The 16,413-nt window shown below is 22.8% G+C and overlaps 3 protein-coding genes across 3 annotated transcripts; all 3 read right to left on the bottom strand. All coding sequences in view use genetic code 6, as the record gives it.

Moving 5' to 3' along the window:
• Positions 1-699: 699 nt before the first annotated feature.
• Positions 700-10,301, bottom strand: TTHERM_00716070 (WD domain, G-beta repeat protein; the record flags this gene model as incomplete). Its single annotated transcript, XM_001031964.2, has 10 exons — positions 700-848; positions 909-1,019; positions 1,072-2,840; positions 2,905-3,331; positions 3,438-5,530; positions 5,583-6,075; positions 6,373-7,451; positions 7,528-7,994; positions 8,050-9,222; positions 9,297-10,301. 10 exons carry the CDS (start codon positions 10,299-10,301, stop codon positions 700-702), a joined length of 8,766 nt encoding a protein of 2,921 aa, XP_001031964.2.
• Positions 10,302-12,644: 2,343 nt separating this feature from the next.
• Positions 12,645-13,658, bottom strand: TTHERM_000716069 (hypothetical protein; the record flags this gene model as incomplete). Its single annotated transcript, XM_012800187.1, has 2 exons — positions 12,645-13,328; positions 13,395-13,658. 2 exons carry the CDS (start codon positions 13,656-13,658, stop codon positions 12,645-12,647), a joined length of 948 nt encoding a protein of 315 aa, XP_012655641.1.
• Positions 13,659-14,913: 1,255 nt separating this feature from the next.
• Positions 14,914-16,207, bottom strand: TTHERM_00716060 (LRR, typical subtype protein; the record flags this gene model as incomplete). Its single annotated transcript, XM_001031963.2, has 3 exons — positions 14,914-15,441; positions 15,496-15,612; positions 15,695-16,207. 3 exons carry the CDS (start codon positions 16,205-16,207, stop codon positions 14,914-14,916), a joined length of 1,158 nt encoding a protein of 385 aa, XP_001031963.2.
• Positions 16,208-16,413: the final 206 nt, after the last annotated feature.

Raw genomic sequence — 16,413 nt, 5'->3', positions numbered from 1 at the left:
TACATAAATAATAGTTTTCTTTATGAACTAAAAGTAATTTGAATGAACATTTTAAATTAAAATAAAAAATTAAAATTTATGAATTTAAAATTTTTTCACAAATATAAGTAAAAATTTAAATTAAAAAAAGTTTTATTTTTCTATATTTACAAATTTAAGATAATAAACTTACTTTAAATACTCATTAATTAAGGCTAATTTTTAAGGGAAATAGTTTAAATATGTTTTAATTATTTTATTTAAATATGAATACAAATTTAACATAATAAGCATATTTTAAATCCAATAATTAAGGTTTATTTTTATTTTCAGTATTTAAAATTAAGATCAATATTAATTTAGTTGTATTTAAAAATATATTCAAACTTGATACATATTAATTACTATAAATAATATTTTAATTTTTATGAAATCAAAACATTATGAGCTATTAAAATTAATATAATATCAGCAATATTTTATCAAATAAATTTATTTTTAATTTAGAAAGAAGAAATATTTTTATTTTAGTAAAAGTTAAATTGAGCTAATATAGGTAAAAATATAAATTAATATATTTTTAATTGATATTAATACTGATTTAAGAAAATAAATATTTATTTACATTAATACATAATAATTACAATAATTAATATTTTTTGAGAAAAAAAAATATTTGCTTGATATCAAAATAGATGCATAAAAAAAAAAGATTCTTGTTCATTATATAGAAGAATCTGAATTTTTACTATTTTTATTTGATAAAAAATTATATTTTTTTATTTTGGGTTTTTCATAGTTTAATTTAGTGCTGAATATTTAGGCCTAAGTTTATTTTTCACTTCTTTAAGAAATTTCTATTTCTGTATCTATTTATAATTAAATAAATATTAATAAAAATAATTATTTTTTTTTTGATCGAACTATACCTCCAAAAGTATTTTATCTAATGCTTGTAGGAGGAGAATTCAGTAGATTTCTTTATGTAAATGAAATTAATTTTGCTGGTTTTTAATAAGAAATAAGCCTTGGTACATCACCTATTTTAATTTATATGATCAGTTATTTAATATAAAAATTGAATAAGTTTACTTAAAGAAGATGTTTCACTGTTTATTTGAAAACTATTTCTCTTAGATTATATATAATTTAGTTTTAACTTTTATTAGGTATTATCTTGATCAAAATTTTGTAGTTATTTATTATTTCTATCTGCTTTTGATAATTTAGTAAGTTATTTTAACGATCTCTAAATTTTTTTCCAATTATTAAATACTTTCAAATTACTTTTTTCTTTGTAAATGTTAAACACAGCAAAATAATTAGATAAACGAGCTAAGAAAGTAAATTTTTTAGATAGAATAGGGTAATATAATTTAAGTAAAGCCTAAATAAATTTCAAAGCTATTAGCATTAAAAACGAATAGGCCGCAATAGCTATAAATATTTGGGATAGCTAATTAAATTAAGAAATCTCATCGCCTTATTAAAGAATTTAAAGCTGTAAGCATATTATAATGATAATGTGTAATAGTAAATCGATTCTGTTAAATTCTATAGACAAAAATGGTTTTTTAATGTGTGCTAAAATGAGATAAAAGAATATTATCAAAGAGCAAAGGGTAGACTTAATTTAAGTGTATTCTCTAAAATATGTTGCAACAAAAATTATGGTTACTCTGAGCAAAATTTTAATGAATTCCCAGTAATAACAATAATCTTTATATTCTTAATAAAGAAATCCAAATCTAATCCTTGTTGAGAGATAATTTAATTTGTTTTTAGATTTAAAGAGGATAACGATAATAATCAATGGAATTAGAATATTCCATAAAATAAATAAAGGTATAACTAAAAACGTTATGAAGGTTATGTGCTAATAAGTATTGCATTCTAAAGTTATGTCTGCTAAAACATATGACCCATTACCAATTGACCTGCAAGACATGACAGAAATCAATCCAGAAGTGATGTTAGGCTGTAGAAATAGGTATATAAATACCAAAGCACTCCACTTGTAATATGAATTACGATTTAAATTTTTAGTAAAAACTAAAACATAATATATTATACCTAGAATTACAACATATAAACCTGCTATTATTTATGACCAAATGATTCTTCCGTAAACAACAGGAATTTCACTTGTAGATAAAACACTTTTGCAGTCTTATGAGTATTTTACAGCATCGATGGGAGTACCAATACTAACAGTAAAAATATCAATGCTGGTAGGAAATTCTAATTTAAATGAAATAGAACTCATTTGCAAAAAGTGCATCAAAAATTTTATTAAGACAGCTGATTTGTCAAATGAGTCACTTGTTCCAATACTAGCTATATTCATCATACGGATATAATACGAGTACACTTTTTTCATTGAACCCTTTATTACCTACCTTATACCATATATTAGATATATTATACTAATTAATACAACAAATCCATAAGTTAAAATAAGTCCTTGTTGACCTTTACATGGCACACAATTGAATTAGCCATCATTCATATATTTTTCATCCCAGTATTATCCCTTAATATCGCACTCTTCACAAAGAGGACCTATGTATCCTTCCTTACAATAATTCTTAAAAGTGCTATCATATGAGTCTTAATCAGAAACTAACCCACCTAAGCAGTTTTAAGGCTTATTATAACATTGTAAAATGTCATCTGATAAAAAAGATTATTTCCAATATCCTTACTTCAGTGTTATCAAACTGCCTTTACATGACTCTGCAGACGAAGGACACAGACTACAAGCTTGATCCTGATTACTCCATAACTCTAGATTATTTGGATCTTTCAAAGAATACTTTTAAGTAGGACAAGGTAAGCAGTACGAGGGAGAATCGGATGTTCTAATATAAAATAAGTAAATATGTAAATTAAGCAATCAAAAAATAAAATAAAATATTTATTTACTTTTTTACAATAATCTCTCCAAGTTTGCAAGATCTAAACTAAATAAAAATTTCAATATTAGCTAATAGTAGAATGAATTAGGTATTCTATTTGGGATTTGGGATATTTAAAATATTATTCTAAAGCACAAAACTACTATTTGTATTAGGCTCAGATTTGATAATTAATTGATTAAATTGAAACATTTACAGAGTAGAATTATAATACTAAGTATTAATTTATCCACTGAGTGAAATTATTGAACTGTTTTAAGATTAGCAGTAAAAGTAATACTGGCTAATTTCATTTATCAAATCACCAGATAAATTATCTAGATTAGAATAAAAAGCATTTAGATTTAGATGATTTTACTCTTCGTCATATAATTAAATACTAAACTAAAGTGTATCACCACTCATAAAATTATTGATGTAGTATCTTGTAATACCTAATTTTTTATTTAAAATTATTTCATAAATGAAATAATAAATATGTTCAATTTTTTTAAAATAAATTAAGAATTTATTTTAAACAATTCGAAATGTTAAATTTACTTTCAGATATTTATTATTGAGAATCGAAATTGATATTGATAGGATATAAAGCTATTTTTCTTGGATATGAAGCAACATTGTTTCCGAAAATCTTTCCTTTATTTGAGGCAATAAAATTAGAAGAGCCTGGAAAGTTTATGAATTTTGGAATATATTCAATATACCTTATTCCACCACCTATATAAGCATTATTTTATGTAATATTAACTAGATGCAAGTCTAGATCACAGTTATTTAAAAATATAGCTCCACCTTGCTCAGAAGTGTTTGAATCAAACTCACATTTCTGAATTTAGCATGTATTTTTACTATTTTCTGCATATATTGCTCCACCAAGCAGTGCTTGATTATTATAAAATTAGCTGTTTGAAATATTAAAAAAGCTCTAGTAAATATAAAATGCAGATCCTGATGAAGCTTGAGAATTTATGTTTTTGAAAGATGAGCCGCTTATTTAAAGATTATCTGATTAGATCTAAAATATACTTGAAGATGTTGTCACATTTTCAATATTTACATTTTAAATTAAAACAGTATCGTTAAATACTTAGAATAAACCCACTTAAGGGTTATCGAATATCTAAGATATATTAGCAATAATTATATTGTTAATAGTATTAGCAATAACCTGATTAATATTGACTAATTTGTTATATTATAAATTAAATACCGAAAATAGTTATTAGCTATTGATGTTGGTTATAGTGTAGTTACTTAAAATAACATTTGAAGATTAAACGATGCTTATTAATAAATTTTGTTGCTAATTCTATTACAAAATTTAAGAATTATTAATATCAAAATAATTAAAAGATTATAAAATTCTACTTTAAGAATTAAAAGTCACATTAGTGATGATAATGTCTCTAATTATAATTTTATTACAGTTCTGTGCTGATATTAAAACATAGTTGTTAAGATTTACATTAGAAATGATTAATTTTTCAATATAAACACTTTAAATATTAGTAAGTTGAAGGAAAGCTTAAGTTTATACTTATCCTGTAGAATTGAATAAAGTGTTTGTGATATTAAGCTATGAAATAAATAAAGAATTTAAATTTTTCAAATTGATAGTACTATTGTTGATACTCATCGAATCTATTATAGAATTTATTAATGTTACTTACTATGTTAAATTGTTGAAGTTAACTTAAAAGTTATCTAAAACCTACCATTGAAAATCTTCTAATTAAAAGGAACTTTTATCAAAATCTGAGTGGTCTACAAATTTATAACTTATTTTAGAAGTAGGATTTTCTTCAGCTGCAAGATAAACATATTTTTTTTAAACATTTGGAGAATATAGAGAGAGTTATGAATCTGACACATATAAAAGAGTAGCTTATTAGCCTAGATATACATCATATATAACTTGAGAAATTTATTGTTGAAAACCTAAAAGCGAATCTTCTTGGAGTTATAGTGCTTGCTTAAATTCAAAATATGAACTTGTTTACGAAAACTATTAATAACATACAGATTACTATTAAGTATTTGATGAAGAAGGTTTCGCTGATGAAAGTAGAGTAAAAGTGTAGTTAAATGAATTATCTAAGTTTAATCCTTTTAATGTTATTATTTGGTTAGATTTGTATTCATAGTTAAGCAATAGAGGATATTTCATTGCAAAAGATTTTAAAATAGTTGTTGCATTTAAATCTATTGAAAATAAAATGAGTTAAGTTGTAGCTTAAACAAGAATGACATTGCTGCTCATGAATTAAATATTCTATATATCGTTTACGGTAGAAGGTAAACGTAAGGAATTGAGGAATAAATAATCTTATTGTCTATAAAGATTAATTTAAAATGGGCAAAATACAGCTACTTCTTAGTATAAAGGTGATATTTTTAATTAAATGAATCTCATTCCAGGACTCATTAAAGTTTATTTTAATGAAAAAGAATTAGTTATATCTAAATAAAATAGTAGCTACTAGTTATCTAGGAAGTAAATCAATTCCTTTCTTGTACTATCAATTTAAATCCAAACCACAGGGACTTAATTTTATATTACCTACAAAGGATTAGCTACCTTGCCATCATAGTTATAAATGTTAATGTTGCCATCCTCAGAACAGGTTACTAACCTTTTTTTAAATAAATTTAAATAAAAAATAAAAATGTATTTAATTAGCTTACATATTTGAGCTTTAATCAACTATAACATCTCTTATCAGCTAAGTATGAATTTAACCAGAAAATACTTTTTATAGTGTTACAAAGTTGTATATACCAATATTTCCTGAAATATCATACGCAATAATGTTTTAATAAGGCAAGAATAGTTTTAAATTCTTTATTCTAGAATTAAAGTCTCCTTTAAAAACCATCATTGGTTGCAGGGTACAAGTTTTGTTATCAATATAAAACTAAATAATAGAATTATCAATAATAATACCAAATATGTACGGAATGCTATTATCTGTGTACAAGTCGATAGGATAAACTTACAGAGACGATATTTGTTAAAATGTTGAATTAAAGCTATAAATATTCATTCCACTTGTAGTAATAATGCAATTTTAATTTAAAACTGCCTTTAGAGGAGTATGATTGAGTTAAGAAGCATATTATTACTTATTATTTTGCACAAGCCATAGATTTCTCTCTAAATCCGAGTAAATTATTTAATCTTTTATTTTAAATTTATTATTATTTAATTAATAATTATTGGAAGATAATAAAAGTTTTATAAATTAGTTGATTGTATTATGTTTTATTGGTACAATTATTTTTAACTCACAATAATATGATATTATAAACATGAATCAATCAACAGATAAATTTTTTTGATTCTAAAATAATAACTTTGATAAATAAGAAAAGAACTTTAAATAATTGTTAAAAAAATTGAGGAAATATAATATATAAAATAAAAGAATAAAGAAATCTAATCAGAGTTAAAACCAGAAAATAATTAAATAAATACCTTATTGCTGATTATAGACAGATACGATTCTTGAATCAGAAGGGAGGATAAAAGTGTCTCCTTGGTTACCTAAGTAAGTATAATAGTTCCAAACAAATATATCATTACTATTATAAGCAAAAAGTAAGTTAGCAATTTTATCAAAAAGAATACTCTACAGTGCAGAGAGTTATTGATAAGAAGGATTAATTAAGAAATCTTTTTGTTTAGATACTTAAGGAGAAAATGGAAGATAAGTAAATATCTGATTTAAATTGTTGATTGTTAATAGAATTTGAGAGTCTTCATCAACAGTTATATATCTTTAAGGTGAAGGATATATGGTGTTAACTATATTTGTCATCATAACTCCTGTAGTATAATCCCAGATTTCTATGGTGTTATCAATTTAATTACCTATCATTGCAGCTAAATTGTTTATTAAAGTCAATTGGAATATTTTCAATTGATATTTTCCAGTAAAAAGAGGTTGTAGAGTGCTTCTTGATATCGAAATTATATTCTAATTACTATATGCAATTGCATATGTATTTTTAAAGATAACAGCTTAAACATATCCGTCAAATCCTAAGATATCAGTTTATTTGTTTAATCTACTTGCGCTGTAAACAGCAATATTAGTTCCATATAGGTAAATATTTTCATTTACATAATCAATAACAAAGTTGTTCATATTTGGTACTTATATTACATTGAATATTGTTCCATCTAAGTAGTTTGTAGAGTAAAGATTACCAGCTGAGTCATATGATATCAAATAGTTATTGTATTTATTGAAAAACTAGGCATTTAATATCTAATTATTTTAGTGCTATGTAATTTATCTAATTTGATTGTTGGTTGGATATTTCCACACTATTATTATTCCATTATTATCATAAGAGATTAAAATGTTAGAAGAACTCAATAGCAACACTTTTGATATGCTAGAACTGTGTCCAGATAATTCTATTGTTTAATCTGTGTCATACCTCCAAATTTACAAGTTTTTAGATACATCTAAATTATAACTTATAATTTAATAGTTCTAGCTATCAAGAAGACAATCCTAAACAGCTCTCTAATGATACTTATTTTACCTGAAATATTTTAAAATTCAAATTAATTTAGTCAAACATTCTTATTAAGTGAAGTTTAATTAATTTAAAGTATTACTTATAGACCTTAGAAAGTGAATAATCGTATAAAACTATAATATCACTAAGAATGACCATTTTTGTTTGAGATGAAATTATATAAACATTGTTGATTGTTGAGTTCTCACTTCTATTAATTTTGAAATTAGTTACAGGATTGAAGTGGCTTACCAATATGTCTCCTTCATTATTTGGTATGAATACTCTCAATTTGTTATCATCAACTGTTATGTCTACTATTGGGCTTGGAGAAAAGAATTATTAATCTCCTATTAGATTCTATAGATCTGCAACAATAACTGCTCCTCCAAAAGTTCCATAATTTATTGCAAACATAGCTTTTTAATATTTGTAAACTGTTTAAACTTACATTAAAGGATAAGGAAGCAAAGGTTAAGCTATATAACTATCATTATAAATACCATAGTATATTATTTTTCCAGATTAGGTAATGCAAATTGCATAAATAGGCATTACAAGTCCGCACTATTAATTTAAAAGAGTTAATTAATTTTTTATTAATAGATAAAAATAAATTTACATTGTTGACTTAATCGCTAATTGTTAGGCTTTTAACAAGATTAAAATTCTAATCATATATTATAGTCAAGCCATTTGTGTAAAATGAGATAATGAATGCTAGATCTTGCCCATATCCAAATCCAACAAGACTTCCTTATGGAATTTAATTATTTAGTCCGTTATCATTTCCTTGTGCTAAAATAGTTAGCTGAGGGTAGCTCCATTTAATAATGACACCATTTTTTCCTGCACTAATAAGATTTGGCAAAGGATAGTATTTACTATAGTAAAAAGCTCCATTTTATGTGACAGAAACTACAAGATTACCGTTTACCATGTTGTAAATAAAAGCTTGATCCAATGTTGTAACTAAAATATAGAGATTTGGATTATCTTCGTACAGGTTGATTATTTTACTAGAAAAAGAGTATTAATACTTAGGTTAAGATGTTACACCATTGTAGCAAATTAAACTCTAATCTGCATAGGCAACGCATACTGTAGCATCTCTTAAAATAATACTAATTAGTCCTTAGGGCTAAAGTCCTCTTCCAAAAGGGGGATATTTTGGATGAGTCATCATACTTACTAGCTTACCGCTTTGGTAGTCATATACCATAGTTAAACCATCTAATGAAGTGCTAACAATTAGGCTTACATTTACATTAAATTCAATTTTTTGAACTTATTATTAGTTTTTAATAAATGGAGTAATAAGATTATTAATCACATAATTTACTGAAGCCTTGTTCAAATTAATTTTATGTATTTAATCTCCATAAATGTAAATCTGCATTTCTTGCAAATTAAAGCTTAATCCATTAATAGTAGGCCTACTAAGAGATATCATTTGCTCTACTGGACTCAAATTTATTATTTTTTAATTTTACTATTGTTAAGATAGTAAATAGCTCCCCATAATAAGATTTCCAGATGATGAAGTTATTGCTAAAAGTGAATAAGAAAGATATACTCCTTTTATAGATATTCCATAAGGCAATAAGTTGCTTGGAGTAATTTGATCTATAACAGTGAATATATATTTAGAATTATTCTATGATGGAAAATATGACCAAACAAATATTTCTTGACTTGAATAGGTGATAAATCTATGTGTTATGAGATCACTTACAATATTCAATATAGAATACTAATGTTATACCAAACTAGATATTTGCTAGCATTAAGGATTCTTATTTAATAATTTTTAATAAAATAAAATTTGAATATAATTGATTTTATTTTATAAGTTATTAATTAATATACTGAAGCTGTTAAATCTGTGAAGTGAATAGATAAAGAATCAACTCCTGAACTATCGAGGGATAACAGAATGTCTACTGATATATTTGCGCTCAAGCTATCTTAGAGTAAATATATTGCTAAAGGTGGAGTTTTATGTGAACAAATTTTTTAAAATTTAGCTTGATTTTAGTCCCACAACAAAATATTTTTATCTTGTGATGAAGTTAAGATCTTATCACTTTAATAGAAAATAGCATAGTCGACAATATTAGAATGTCCTATATACTTCTTTCCTATCAACGATGTGTAATTGAACAAAAAAAACTCACCTTAAAATCCAAATGAAGTAACAAGTGTACGCTCTGAATCAAAGGCGCTGGTAGGTTTTAGAGCTCCTTAAGGGATAACTACTACAGATATTATTTTTCCCTTTGTAATATCCCAAGTTATTATTTCTCCGTTGCTTGCCATACTTAAAAGCTACTACTTAATTTCATTGAAATATATAGTAATAACTGGAGATGTATGTCCTTTAAAAGAAGTCTTAAACACTCCAGTTTATGCGTCCCATAATCTGATAAGGTTGTCATTGTTACTGTATGATACGATTAACAAATCTTGTTAAGTATTAGGATTTTTTATTATTACAACTCCATTTACAGCGTTAGGATGGTATGATTTTCCTTAAGTAGAAAGAGTTGGGCACAAGCTAATTTAGGAACAAACTCTCAAATTAGAGTCAGGTACTTCATTATAGGCACATTAAGGAACACATGTTTTGGATTCAAATGAATAAAAGTGAACTAAATCGCAAGAAGATACACAGTAGTACTAACTTATGCTAGTTTACTATAACTATTGATCCAAGGCTGCGTTTTGAACTCTCTAAAATCCTACCTAACAAACATCGCAACTTAACTAGTCTGAAGAAAGCTAGTCACAGTATTAGATCTATTATAAAGATGAAGTGACAAAAGAAAATAATAAAATTTTTTTAAAAATATTTGATAATAATGTTTATTTCATTTTTGTTTAAATTGCTTTTTGATTATTTTTTAGTTTTTTGTTTATTTTAAGGCTGATATTTATTTATACTTTTTTTAACAAAATTAAAATCTCTTAATTATCTTCTTAATTTATGATCTTATTAAATAAGCTAAGTTGTTGTTTAATCGAATCTGAAATCCTGATTTTCTCAAAGCATATTTTCTGCATAATCCATCTTAAATTAGTTCAGTAAATAATAGGGTGAATAATGATTATCTCTTCTTATTAACTAATCTGAGAAAAAAAACTTATTTTAATTAAATTTGGTATTATAAAACATGTTTCTAATTAGCGATTAGTAATCTGTATGTCATTCAAAAGAAATTTATTCTGATCATTAACCTTAATTACATTTAAAATAAAGAAAATAATTGAATATTTTCAAACGTAGTTAATTTGTATTTTAAATAAGCGAAACAAGTATATTAGTCAAATTTGATATTAGATGTAGTTTGCAGTATATTCATTATAATTCTGTTAGTGATTAAAAATAGCAAAATTTTATAAACATAATTATAGAAAATCAAATGAAAAAGCAAATATTAGATTTTAATGTTTTTTAAATTTATTGATTTGAAAAAATGAAAATTATTTTTATTTTTATTTTTCAATTTTGTTTAATCAATTATATTTTTATAGAAATACTTAACTTTCTTGAAAAATGGAAAGAACCTTTAAGTAATTCAAATTTGTTAATAACTAATAAATTAAATATGTTATTACAATATTCTAAATATCATAATACTGAAGTAGTCATGATAAAAACTAATATCTAAATCAGCCATTGTTCTTTATTTATGAGTATTAAAATATCTATCCTGAAATTATTTTTATTATAATTAAGTATTCCTTTATTTAAATTTTGATTACATTTAATTATAAATTGTCTTGATAAATAAAAAATTTTTAAAGTTTTTTGAGGGATTACTCTTTTTTTTATATAAAAAGATTAATTTGTAATTATTTATTTATTTTTGTTATTATACTTTTTGATATGTTGTAATGCAAATTGTTAAAAAAAGGTTAGTCTTCTATTCTTTAATTTAATTAAAAAACTTATTTTCATGAATATGAAAAATATAATTGCTTCCCTAAAGGTTTCGGATTTTAAACAAACTAAACTTCTAAGATTAATTGATTCATATATTTATTTATTTTTAAAATATCTGTTTTTTTATGAAAATAATTTCGTATTTACTATTTTATTTAGTAAGTATATTATGATTAATTCTTATTAATTGCGTTTCGAAAAATTAACTGGGCGAAATATATAAATTAGGTAAAAAAATAGTCAATTGGTATTAGTGATCATTTATTTTTTATTCACTGGGTAACATTTAAACTATGACTAAAAATAAGGTCTAAAGAGTGCCCAATTAATATAGTTTTACTATTAGTAAAAAGTTGTAAGCAGTCTTAATAAATAATAAAAATACAATACTAGTAAATTTATCAAAAATATTTATTTTAAGCTATCAATTTATATTTTTTTCAAAAACGCTTTGATCTTACAGCTAAATGCAATCATTTTATAAATTAAAAATATTAGTAAAAATATCTAAAATAAAACCTATTTTTTTCTCTTTGTTACTTATTATTGCAAAAGCAAAATATGTATGAATAAATTAAAATGCCATTAAGTATTATATAAAAAATAAATTAATAATACCTTTCTTCTAAACTGACTTCTTAAACAATTTAGTATCTAAATTTTTTAAAAATTTGTAAAAAATTATTTTAAAATATAAAATAATCACAAATCAAATATTTGGATAGATATTATTACTGATAAATTAAATACTTAGTATAAAAACTGTATTTATAAAAATAGCACAATTTACTTTATATTTTTTGAAAGAAAATACTTATTATGTTCAATTAGTTTTTAAAATCTTTAAGATCTTAATGAACTAATTATTTATTTATTTTCTGTTAGCTTTGCTTAAGTTTTTTACAGAAAATAAAATTTATTATTAACTTGAATTGCGATGAGTGTAAATATAGATAGATATTATTACTGATAAATTAAATAATTAGTATAAAAAATGTTTTTATAAAAATAGCACAATTTACTTTATATTTTTTGAAAGTAAATACTTATTATATTCAATTAGTTTTTAAAATCTTTAAGATCTTAATGAACTAATTATTTATCTATTTTATCAGCTGTTAGCTTTGCTTAAGCTTTTTACAGAAAATAAAATTTATTATAAACTTGAATTGTGATATGTGTAAATAGATTCTAACTGGGAATAATAATAGCTTAAACTAGATAAATAATTAATATTATGAAGTTAAATCTTAATAATCAATCCAATACATTCATGAAGATTTTTAATAATCTGATACTGATACAGTATGCGTAAAATTTTCATATTAATTATTTTATTGTTTTGGTTAAGAGCTGCTTGCATCACTTTAAATGTCCGACATAATACTTATGCTTCTTATTTTCATCTAGGAGCCTATCTAATTTTGGCTCATAATAGTTTATAATTTAGAAATCTTTTATATTTATTGCTCTAAAAGCTAGTTTTTTTCTTTGAGCATTCCATTAGCAGCTTTCAGTAACTTTTTTAATTCCTGTGGTTGCTCTGAAATATCTGAAAGCTTTTGTTCTAGTATCTTGTTCATGTTTAAAAGATCATCTGTTTTATCTTAATTAACTTATATTTAACCAATAAGACGAGCCTCTAGTTAATCATAGAGCTGAATTTGAATTTGGGATTTATTGATTGACTCTCTTTCTTTTTCGATTTCAATTTACTTTTGTTTTATCTTTAATTTTAATTCTTGACCATATTTTTCTTTTTGCTTTGTTTATGTCCTTATATTTTCCCAAAGTTATAATTTTTCATCACACTGATTTTTTAAGAACTCCAATTATTTTGCGCATCTTTCTAGTTCAACCTCAAAATTTGTAAAATTGTCAAATTTTTCATTAAAATCATGCTTTGCCTTTTCTAAATATTCCTTAGCCTACTGTATTTCTTAATCATATAGCTCCTATTATGTATTATTATTCTCAATTTGACTTCTTAAATCAGATATTTCTGAAGTAAATTTTGTTACATTTGTATCTTTGAGTATACTAAACTCTTTAGCTTTATGAATTCTCTGTTCGCTTAAATCAGCTATCTCATTTTATAACTAATCGACTTTTAATTACTCTTTGATGCACAATAAATGCAGATTTTTTTATTTTTTTTATAAAAGTAATATCTATTGCTTCAAGTTAGGGTCATTTTTAAATAATTTGGAATTCTTATCAACTAAAACTTATCCTATTTTATTAATAACCTGTTCAATAGAATTAGATGTTTCGAAATGCTCCATTTTTATGTAATGAATTGCTTAACAGTAATTTAATTTAAACCTCCTTTAAGAATTTATGTTTAAAATCTTACTATCTAAATATATAGTTTACTTAAGCAAATGCAATCAATATTAAATGACTCTCAATTCAAGTAAAAAATAACTAAATTCAAATAATAAAATTCAAATCTATTTGTAATTCTTTGAATATCAATAAAAATTATATTTGGGCATAGTAGAATTATTTCACTCAAAATCTTTTTTTAGTGATGTAAAATTTAAAAAATTTATTTTTCAATAAAATAAGAGAAAAGATATTATTTTATTTTTAAAAATATAAAATATTCTTTATGTTTTTATGAACTTGGATTTATTTATAAATAATAATAACTTAAATTAAATTTATCTACTGACTAAGCTGATTTTAAAATAAAAATTAATTACTCTTTCTTGTTTAAAGGAGCAATTTATTTTAGTAGTGTAAATAAAAAAAATATTTAAAACTAATTTATATTTTATAAATTTTAAAAAAATAAATTAATTTTAATAAATTAAAATTTTTATACTTTTTATTTTTTAGTGATACTATTTAATCAGGCATATAGGGATACATTTCTATCTAAATAGCTTTATTGGTATAAAATAAAAATATAAATGAATTGTTTTTATTGTGTTAAAAAAATTTTTAATACTTAAAATTAAATAAAAAAAATCAACAATTAATTAATTAAATAAAAAAATAGTCTAAACTAATTTTTTTTAATTTGACTAAATTTTATAAAACTATTAAATACTATAAACTTTCATAAATTTAAATAATTACTACTATAAAAATTAAAAAATATTTGTTAAGGTCTTATTTAAATAAAATAAATTGATTTTTATAAAGATAAAATCTAATCAATAATACATAGATTTTTATCATAAATAAATAAATAGCTTTATATAAATAGATTATTTATTTTAGAATTATCTGATAAGATAACAATAAGAAATATATATAACTTGAATTCCCAGATGTTGGCTAAAGAAAATCGTACTTTGACTGAAAAAAAAAATATTATTTTTGATAAAAGAAAAAAAATGAATTATTAAATATATATTAAATATTATTATTATGTAACATATATGCCTTCTGTTTTAAGTTTATAATTATAAAATTATTTAATCATAATTTAACATTAAATTGTATATTAAGCCAATTTAATACTTGTTTATATTTTTAAGATTTATTGAAATAGTTTATTATGAAAGTAAATAAATTAATTTTTTTTTATCATTTATATTTAAAGCTTTTATTTTGTTAGACTTTCTGAATATTTTCATCTTCTTCTGTTAAATCTATGTACATTCTATCATCATATATGACATCTATTTTTGGAATTGATTTTATCAAAAATTTAACTCCATCTTTTGTAACTGAAGTATCATTTAAATATAACTTATTTAGGCATTTAAGATTCTTCACTGAGCCTTAAACAATAGAATCTATGGCTTTATCAGTTATGCCAACATTTTAACTTAGTCTTAAAAATTACAAATTCATGAAATTATATGATCTGGATAAGTAATTAATGCCATATGATGTAACTTTCAATCCACGGAGATTCAGCTTTTGTAATTCTGAAATAAATGTGGTATCAGATAAATATTCCAAACTTTTATCAGTAATTTTATTCAAATTAAAATCTTTGCTATCGTTGCTTATATCTAACTCTTTTAATTTAGAAAAGTTGCTACTTTTACATAATGCCTCAATACCTTCATCAGTAATCATACAATTAGCCAAAAGCAAGTGCTCTATCTTTTAATAATATTATAAATTTTTTAACCAATTTTAAATATTTAAAATTTTTACAGATTTTATTCTTTTGCTTAAACTCAGACAAACTATAGTTTCATCTGTAATCGCCTCTATATTCATTGATAAATTTAAGATTCTTAAATTTTATAAGTTTTAACTTTCACAAAATTCCTATTTATATTAGATATTTTATTTATTATCTAAAGAATTAATGATAGTTTATTTAAATTAATATATGTGCTAAAAATTCTACTTTAAAGCCTGTATCACTGATGTATGTAGATCTTAAATCAAGTACTTATAGATTTCTACATTCCTTTGAAAGAGCGATGCTTCGCAAAGAATCTGAGCCTACCTGCACATTACCATACAAAATTAGTGTTTCTAATTATTTTGAATTTTTACTTTATACAAAAGTTGATAATCCTTCATCTGTTATAAAGCTATCACTTAAATCAAGATATTTTAAATTAGTAAGATAAGGGCTATATGCTAGAATCTACAATGAATTATCAGTTATTGAAGAAAAGTTATTTTAAAGCTCTAATTATTCAATCTATTCACAAACTGGATTTGAGCATAATAATTCAAGAGAGCGATCTGTAATCTAAGTATTTTTCATTTAAACTTTGTGCACATTCTTCCATTTACCTTATTTTATATTTTCTTCTTTCAAGAAGTGAGCCATTGCAAAGTCATCCAAGACTTCAATTTTTTCTTTTTATGTACCCTATAACTTTTGATCTACATTTGGTAATGTAAACATTTTGATATTCAGATATAATTAATTATTTTGTAAGTATTTTTAAATTCAATATTTTTTTAATGTTTCTTTTTTTCAAAAATTTGATTAAAATTAAACAATAGAATATTATAATAGATAAAGAGAATCTTTATTCAATTTGATAAATATGTCCGATTTAAATTATGAAAATAAATAAATATTTTGCCTTATTTTTATCAAATTATTGA

This window comes from Tetrahymena thermophila (genome assembly GCF_000189635.1).
Source record: "Tetrahymena thermophila SB210 genomic scaffold scf_8254377, whole genome shotgun sequence".
NCBI classification, from domain to species: Eukaryota; Ciliophora; class Oligohymenophorea; order Hymenostomatida; family Tetrahymenidae; genus Tetrahymena; species Tetrahymena thermophila.
The sequence above is the reverse complement of the archived record's forward strand: the minus strand, read 5'-3'. Positions and strand labels throughout refer to the sequence as shown.